Source organism: Alexandromys fortis, unplaced genomic scaffold, assembly GCF_014885135.2.
Source record: "Alexandromys fortis isolate MF-2015 unplaced genomic scaffold, M_Fortis_MF-2015_v1.1 scaffold_201, whole genome shotgun sequence".
NCBI classification, from domain to species: Eukaryota; Metazoa; Chordata; class Mammalia; order Rodentia; family Cricetidae; genus Alexandromys; species Alexandromys fortis.
This window is the reverse complement of record NW_026068087.1, coordinates 229,112-238,657: the sequence shown is the minus strand read 5'-3', so window position 1 is coordinate 238,657 and position 9,546 is coordinate 229,112. Positions and strand designations below refer to the sequence as shown.

General features: G+C 39.7%; 1 protein-coding gene across 1 annotated transcript; it reads left to right on the top strand.

Annotated features, from left to right (window-relative positions):
* Positions 1 to 6,880: 6,880 nt before the first annotated feature.
* Positions 6,881 to 9,325, top strand: Nap1l2 (nucleosome assembly protein 1 like 2). Its single transcript, XM_050122294.1, has one exon. The coding sequence runs from the start codon at positions 7,183 to 7,185 to the stop codon at positions 8,563 to 8,565; it is 1,383 nt and encodes a 460-aa protein (XP_049978251.1). The 5' UTR covers positions 6,881 to 7,182; the 3' UTR covers positions 8,566 to 9,325.
* Positions 9,326 to 9,546: the final 221 nt, after the last annotated feature.

The following is a 9,546-nucleotide window of genomic DNA, read 5'->3' as shown; positions in this document are numbered from 1 at the left end:
TCACAATCCTCTGTACAAACGGGGAACAGGAACCAAATTACACTGCTGGAAGAGAGACCAGATACATGCTTTACATGGGTATATATAGTGTAAGAGGCCACGCCCAAGTGGGTGGGTAACTTAAAGGCTACTGGCTGTAGGAATTCCTACAGCAGCTGAAAATGAATATAATGATCGAATTCAGTTCTTTTTGCTTTGTAGAAACTCAGGGACTAAGATGAAATAACTTACACAGTCTGACTATTCCCTTATCAGATGGTTCTGACTATCTGCCACCTCCCATATTGTACATTAGCTGACAGGGACACAGTAAGAATAAGGCAGAAACAGTTGTGCTTGCAAGGATCAAATAGCATATAAGTAGTGTGGGAGTGGATGATTTGGCCACTGACACCTTTGCCTTCCTTGCTAAGGCTGACTCGACTGTCTAGCTGCCCATGTGTAGTCCTTGCTGAGGAAGAAATTTTTAATAAATAAAAAAAAGCAAAAAAGAACTTCAAGACTTTGAAAAAAGAAATTGGAGAACATATCAGAAAATGGAAATCCCTCCCATACTCATGGATCAGCAGGATTAACAGTAAAAACAGCCATCTCACCAAAAGCAATCCCCAGATTCAACGGAATCCCCATCAAAATTTCAACACAATTTTGTACAGACCTTGAAAGAACAATACTCAACTTCATATGGAAAAACAAAAGACCCACTATAGTTAAAACAATCCTACACAATAAAAGAACTTTCAGAGGTATCACCATCCCTGATCTCAAACTCTACTATAATGCTTATAGTAATAAAAACAACATGGTATTGGTATAAATAAACAGGTGAATCCACAGGCAGGCACATCAGTGGAATCAAATAAAAGGCCCAGACATAAACCCATACACCTACGGGCACCTGTTTTTGCCAAAGAAGCCAGAAGTGTACAACGGAAAAAAAGAAAGCATCTTCAACAAATGGTGATGACATAACTGGATGTCTCCATGTAGAAGAATGCAAGTGGATCCATATCTATTGCCCTGCACAAAACTCAAGCCTAAGTGGACCAAAGACCTCAATATAAATCTAGGCACACTGAACCTGATATAAGAGAAAGTGGGGAATAGCCTTAAATGCACTGGCACAGGAGACAACTTCCTGAATAGAGAGCTAGTAGCACAGACACTAAGATTGACAATTAATAAATGAGACCTCATGAAACTGAAAGTTTTCTATAAGGCAAAGGACACTGTTAATAGGACAAAATTGCCAGCAGCCTACAGGATGGGAAAAGATCTTCACTATCCTCACATCCAACAAAGGGCAAATCTCCAAAATATATTAACAAGTCAAGAAACTAGACATCAAAACCCCCAAATAATCCAATTAATAATGATTTAACAATATTAATAATCCAATAAATACAGATATAAATAGATAATTCTCAGTAGTAGAATATCAAATAGCTGAGGAACACTTAAAAAAGTGTTCAACATCCTTAGCCCTCAGGAAAATACAAATCAAAACAACTCTGAGATTCCATCTTACACCTGTCAGAATGGCTAAGATCATAAAATACAAGTGGATCTGGTTTTTGGGCTGACGGGCTGGCAGGGCTGTGGGGATGCCTGTGGAGATGGCTTGCGCAGCCGGGTGGTCCCCAGCCAACCAGGACAGGTTTATTTGTATCTACCCCACTTATTTAAATACTAAGAAGACCATAGCGGAGGGGAGGCAGATTTACATAAGTAAGGCTGTAGAAAAACTTACCTACTGAGATTCAGGATGTATGCTCAGCAGTCGGACTGAACGTATTTCTGGAGGAAAACAAAATGTACTCCAGAGAATGGAACTGTGATATTCAGTACAGAGGCAGAGTCCAGGTTCAGCTCAAACAGGAAGATGGCAGCCTCCGTCTTGTACAGTTCCTGTCACGTAAGTCAGTGATGCTGTGTGTAGCAGAAATGATAACAAAGCTAAAAAAAGGACACAAAAAAACAGGAGATGCTGACCCAAGTCTTCAGCAAGGAGAGGACAGTAAAAAGGGAAAAGGGAAGAAGTAAGTCAGTGATGCTGTGTGAACGCAAAGCATACAGTCCTACTGAGACATGGGCATCTCTGTGTCTGCGGGAACAGCTTTTGTTTGTGTCATTTAACTGAACTATGAACAAGTATGTCTCCCATCTTAATCAACAGAGTTAACAATGAGATAAGTTTACATCAAAAGTTTGCATCTAGCTTTTAATCTGTAAAAAGGAAAGATTGTGTATGTAGAAGAAAGAAGAATATTTTTAACAGATAATGACTGTCCCATAAGCTACTCGAAGTCCTGTATTTGTCCTCTCTGTAAACATATTTCAGGTAAATAAGTTTAATAAAATTTGAAATACATACACACAAACCACAAGTGACAGTTCATGCTGGAGAGGATGTGGAGCAAGGGGAGCACTCCTCCACTGTTTGTGGGAATATAAACTTGTACAGCCACTTTGGAAATCTATATGTGTAGGCAGAGCCCACTCATTTGTTTTCAGCCACCCACACCCAAAATAATCACACAGAAACTGTATTAATTACAACAACGCTTAGCCAATCACTTAAGTGTTTTGATAGCTAGCTCTTATATCTTAAATTAACCCATTTCTATTTTTTTATGTTTTACCTCATGGCTCATGGTTTACCAGTACTGGCGCATGGGTGTCTTTCTCCTCTGGTGGCTACATGGTGTCTCTCTGACTCTGCCTTCTTTCCTCCTCTATCGGCTTGGAATTCCTGCCTTGCTCTGTTCTGCTAAGCCACTGGCCAAAACATGTTTATTTATTAACTGATAAAAGCAACACATATGTAGAAGAATTTCCTACATCATATATGGCCATTTCTCAGAAAATTGGAAGTCAGTCTATCTCAAGACCCAGCTATACTGTAACTCTTGGGCATATACCCAAAGGAAACTCAATCATACCAAAGGACACTTGCTCAACTATGTTTATAGTTGCTTTATTTGTAGTACTCAGAACCTCTCATTCTTGGCCTGCTTTCCATAAGCAAATCTGTGCTGGGTGCACAGGGGCTGTTTGAGCAGGGAGCAGACTGTGTAAGAAGGGAGAGAGAAGTTACTATGTCATTTGTATTTAAGTGGACAAGTAAAATTAAACTCCTGGGACTGGTTTTGAGGATGAAACACAATGCTGTACAAATAGATATATTCATGAAGTAAAATGGGACACATGGCCAAGATCCTAGCAAGAATCTGTCTCCCTACTTTGCCCCAGGCTCAGTCCATAGAAACATGTTGTTTCTTGTAATATGCACCCTGAGACTTCTGCCTTCCTTATTTCCCTGGTCTTTTGCAAGACCAAGGGTGCTTTGGCAGCCACATTTCTGCACTTCTAACATGTTGTTGCCCTTAATATTCTTAGTATACGATTAAGGTCTTCATTCTTCAATATAAACTATGCTGTTTCTTGTAAAGTATTTCATATGCTGCTTGTTTGTGAAATGAAACCTCAGACAAGCTCAAAATGGAAAGATGTATAGGGTAGGATCTTGAAAAGATGGTTGCTCTCCCATTCTCATGCAATGTTGTTTACAACAGACATGGAGCAACCTCAGTGTTTTTTTTTTTTAACAGGTGAACATTAAAGAAATCTAGGTATGTACATACAAAGGAATGTATTTTTAGCTTTAAAATTGAAGAAAACACTGCTGTTCGTGATGGCAGGAATGAATGAACCTTCAGGACACCGTGCTTTAGAGAAATTCCAGATTTAGAGAAATTAAAAACAGACTGAAAGAATTTACTTTAGTTCACGTACAACTTCATATTGTTAAAATACCTATTCTTTCTAAATGTATCTATTGATTCAATATAACATCACCAAAATTTTTAGACTCCCCCTAAAAAACTGAGGAGCTGAACATAAATATATATGGTGAGCTATATATGTTGATCTTGTAATCTCAGCACTCAGCAGAAGTGCTGCAAATTTGATTTTGTCATGGCTTCTATATATAGTTCAAAGCCAGCCTGGGCTATAAGTGTACCCTGGTCTTAGAAATCAAACAAATAAATAAAATATGTATAGAACTGCAAAAGTCTCATAAAAGTCAAAGTTATTTTGAAAAAAAATTAGGAAGGACTTGCACTTTTCAGTAAAAGTTAATTCATGATGCAGCAATCAAGACATCATGATGACTTGGTAATAAGGACAGGCATATGCAGATTGATGAAACAGAATTGAAAGTCTAGAAGGAATCTTTACATTTAGGGATCTGGTGAGTTGGAAGATCTCTGGGCAGATCAAGGGAAAAAGAAATAGGTACAGGTTTTTGCAGCACAGTAAGTTTTGTGGGGTGAGGCTTGGACAGAATTTACTGAGAGGGTATGTCCCTGACCACAGGAGACCTTCTTCTTCCAAATTATACCACAGGGACACGATTCAGAAGGTGAAGTGGATAAGAACATTTTCTTGGAGAGGTGAAGCAGTGTTGGCTTCTGGATAGGTGATGCTCTTCAGTGAGATGAGGAATTCCTTGGTCACAGACTTCTAAAAGACAGAGGTTTTGGACTCTCTTCTGGTTAGAGCTTTGTTTAATCTATGACTAACAGATGTTAGATGCTTTTTTGAGTAACTGATGGGCTATAAAAACACCAATATAATTATTTTTGCTATAGTAAAAGTTGTGTAAGAATTTGAGTTTGATGTTGACATGCTTTGAGCTAATAGTCTGAACTTGCTTTGAAGAAGTAAACAACATAGGGGTTATGCTTGACTCATTAATATAACACGATCAACTAATTTTATGATAAAAGTATCAAGATAATTCATTGAGGTATGAAGAAAACTTTTTAGACTGTCTGGGACAAATGGATCTTTATCTGCAGGAAACTAAGCCAGAGCTAATAACACAACATACACAAATTAACTCAAAGAGAGATCCATAAAGAGATCTACAGAACTACACTGAAGATATTTAAATATTTAAGAACAACACAGAAGGAAGTCTCTGATACCTTAGATTACAAAGAGATTTCTTACTCATGACAAAATATTTAAGAACAACAAAGGAGGAAGTCTCTGATACCTTCGTTACATGGAGATTACTTATGACATCAAACATGGTCTACTAAAAATAAAATGGGCTGGGGAGATGATGCAGCCAGTAAAGAACTTGCTCTTCAAACAAGAGGACCTAAGTTCGTATCTTCATCTATCCACATGAAAGTCAGCTGCTGCAGTGCACTTACAATCTCAGTACTGGTGGGGTACAAGAGACAAAAGGATCCCTGGAATTTGTTGGCCAGTCAATCTACCTGAATCAGTGAGCTCTAGGATCAATGAGAGACTCTGTCTCAAAGACTAAGTGGCAAGTGATTGAGGGAGGCATCTGACATCTATTTCTGGTCTCCACATACACATGCACTCATGTATATGTAGGCATATACACACATACATACACAAAATTGAATCATCAAAATTCAAAAGTATTTCAAAAACACTATTCTATTAGGTATTAAAAGATATGCAACATACTGATAGAAATTACCAACCAACATTTTTTTCTCCATTGATCCATCAGTGGACGTTGTAGCTATTTCCAACTTTAAAAGTTTTTTGCATGTATGTATGTAATGTGTGTGTGGTGCATGCAGAAGTCAGAGGAGAACGTCAGATCACCTGAAGTATAGTTGTGGTCCACCATGTGATGCTGGGAACCAAACCTGGTTCCTTTGGAAGAGCAGCAAATGCTCTTAATTGCAAAGCCATCTCTCCAGCTTTGTTTCCAACGTTTTGCTAATGTTAAGTGCTGCTGCGGACATGATGTACAAACATCTGAGATTGTTTTCAACTCTTTCAACATATATCCAGAGGTTGAATTGCTTGATCATATAATGTGTGTGTGTGTGTGTGTGTGTGTGTGTGTGTGTGTGAGAGAGAGAGAGAGAGAGAGAGAGAGAGAGAGAGAGAGAGAGAGCCCAAGCTGACCTAGAACTGCTATATGTGTAGGCTGGTCCTGAACATGTTTTCCTTCTCAGTGCTGTGATTACAGGCTAAGGCAACATCACAAAAGGGAAAGTGGAAAGTCAGTTTAGGACTGGGGCTATTGTTCTCCTATGCTCACTAGTCATATAGCTCTTTTACACAGGTTCTCTCTCTCTCTCTCTCTCTCTCTCTCTCTCTCTCTCTCTCTCTCTCTCACACACACACACACACACACAGAGAGACCCAAATTTCACTTCTACTCATCTGTCATTTCTCATTCATCAGGAGCTGTTATGAAAAATTTCCAGTTTAAAATCATACAGGCTGTGAAAAAACCAGGATACAGAACATTTGAAGCACAGCCAATTACAGCATCCAAAGGCCACCTATGCTCATTTTTGGTATTTTTAGAACTCAAAGGTTCTTCATCCCCCTCCTCTCTTCCCCAGAGCCTCATCTTATAACCAAAGTGACAGACGGAAGATGAATGCATGCCTTGCTCATTTTTCATGCCCTGATGCTGTAGTCCCTGTTTCCTTATAGGCCTTTTAAAATTATGAAAACCTAATTTCAGTTGAAAACTGAATGAATGACACTGCATTTCGACAAAATTCCACAGGGTAGGGGATAGAAGATGAGTCATAGGTGGACGAATCAGCCATATTAGAGAACCTGGGAAGGCAAGTGGAGTTGAAAACTTGATTCATCTACTAATTTACTGGCTCAGGATTTGTCAATCACTAAAGCCTGGCAAATGAGATTAGAGAAGAGTCGTGGGAGGGAAGGGGTGACGCAGCAAACTGCATACACTTGAAAAAAAAAAAAAAAGCCCAGACAACTGCGCAATCACACTGCGGCACCAGGTCCGGGTCCGACCTCCCCCTCCCAATCCCTGCAGCCCCTGCGTGGCTGCGCAGGTCTGCCCACTGCGGCTCTCTGCAGTCTGTCTGCTTCTTCAGTGGCCATCGGAGCAGCCGTAGGCGACCCTGCGTCTCCACCCAGACCACCAGGCTTCAATCCTGCTATCCCAGCTTCAGCACCGCCTTTTATCCCCACTGCTCGCTGCTCGTCATCACTCCAGCACTCCGGCTACCACTGCTTGGTCCATCTCCGCCCGGTCACCGCGCATCTGCTAAAACTGGTGAGTCTTCCTGCAGAGGTCAGGTCTCCTGATCTGCGGGCTTAGCCACCATAAGTGCAGGTGATCTTTTGAAAACAATGGCCGAGTCAGCCGATCATAAGGAACTGTCTGAATCCAACCAGGAAGAGCTTGGTAGCCAGGTAATGGCGGAGGGGCAGGGGGAATGTCAGGACGGCAGCGAAGGTGCCTCTGCTGAGCACGGAGAAGGCGGGGAACGCGGTGAAGAATCCGCTGCTGCTGGAATCGGGGAAGAGGGAAAACGTGACGAAGCTGCTGCAGGGTCCGGGGAAGGTGCGGGGAAATGCGGTGATGCTGATGAGAACTCTGACGCAGATCGTCCAAAAGGACTTATCGGTTATCTTTTAGATACCGATTTTGTTGAAAGTCTCCCGGTGAAAGTTAAGTACCGTGTGTTAGCTCTTAAAAAGCTTCAAACAAGAGCTGCCCATTTGGAATCCAAATTCCTGAGGGAATTTCATGACATTGAAAGGAAGTTCGCTGAAATGTATCAACCTTTACTGGAAAAAAGACGTCAGATCATCAATGCAGTCTATGAACCCACCGAAGAGGAATGTGCATATAAATCAGACTGTGAGGACTATTTTGAGGAGGCGATGGATGAGGAGGCAGAGACTAACGGCAATGAAGAGGGCATGGTGCATGAATATGTGGATGAAGATGATGGTTATGAGGACTGTTATTATGACTATGATGACGACGACGACGAGGAGGAGGAAGATGAGAGCACCGAGGCCACCGGAGGAGAAGAGAGCAACGAAGAGGATCCTAAGGGGATTCCGGACTTTTGGTTGACTGTTTTAAAAAACGTTGAAGCACTCACTCCTTTGATTAAGAAGTATGACGAGCCTATTCTGAAGCTGCTGACAGATATTAAAGTGAAGCTTTCGGAACCCGAGGAGCCGCTCAGCTTCACACTCGAATTTCACTTCAAACCCAATGAATATTTCAAGAATGTGGTGTTGACAAAGACTTATGTCCTTAAGTCAAAGCTTTCATGGTATGATCCTCACCCCTACAGGGGAACTGCCATTGAGTATGCCACCGGCTGCGACATAGATTGGAATGAAGGAAAGAATGTCACTGTGAGGACCATCAAGAAGAAACAGAGACATCGCATCTGGGGCACAGTCCGAACTGTGACTGAAGATTTTCCGAAGGAATCTTTCTTCAATTTCTTCTCTCCTCATGGGATCAACTTAAATGGAGGGGATGAAAATGACGATTTTTTACTTGGTCATAATTTACGTACTTACATAATTCCAAGATCAGTGTTATTTTTCTCAGGTGATGCACTTGAATCTCAGCAGGAGGGTGTAGTTAGGGAAGTAAATGATGAAATTTATGACAAAATTATTTATGATGATTGGATGGCTGCAATTGAGGAGGTTAAAGCTTGTTGCAAAAATCTCGAGGCATTGGTAGAAGACATTGATCGCTAAAGCAGAGTAGATGCTTCTGAAATTAGCTGCCCTACATGCAGTTACTGAAGACATAAGCAGTTAATTATAGTCTTGTGTTCTGTATTTTTCCTGTCATGCCAGTTTAAAGATTCAAATACTAATTAATCTGACCTTGCATTGTAGTGGTATGATGTTTTGAAAATATGTAGACTGTGGCAAATGATTAAAGACATTAATATAGTGTGTAGTGCAATTCTCCTGAAGTCCTTGTGCCATGTAGCTATTGATCTGTGGCGGTGAATATTATTAGAAGTGATATATGAGGCTATTTATTTACAAAGAAAATATTGGTAATCCACCTACGAGTGTTTTGCTATTTTGTCCCTTGTTTTCTTAGTGCTTTAATCAATGGGCTTAATTTTATTGTGCCTGTGTCTTTTTGCAGTAAATATACAGTAGAATTTAAAGCTTTAATGCATAAGAGGCCTGCATATGGTTGAGAATTTCTGGCAAAAATCACATTTATTATTGATAATAAATAGCTTGTGCACAGGCTCTTGTATGTAACTGTGATAAATATTAAAACTCAGTTGTATTGAAATTACTGTTTATCATTGAAGTGTGAGTTACAGTATTTTCAAAAGTTGCAAATATTGTTCTGTGTAATTGTGCAAATTGTGATTACAGTGTATAATTTTCTTTTTTAGTAATTGAGTCATTTGTGGAATGGACATGACCATTTCTGAAAATATATTTCATATTCTGTTCCTTCACTGAAAAATAAAATGAATAAAAATTTTATGGTGTTTCATGTTTTAAAAATTGAACATTTGAATTATAAAGGCAGTAAGTATGTTCATTGGAGGACACATACAAAATATTGAAAATATACATTAATTAAAATCAAAAGCATTCATCAAAGATAAACACTTAATATTTTGATTTTTCTACAGTTATTTTTGTATGTGTTTATACTTGAATGCAAATTTACCCACACTAACATATATTCTAAAATTATTT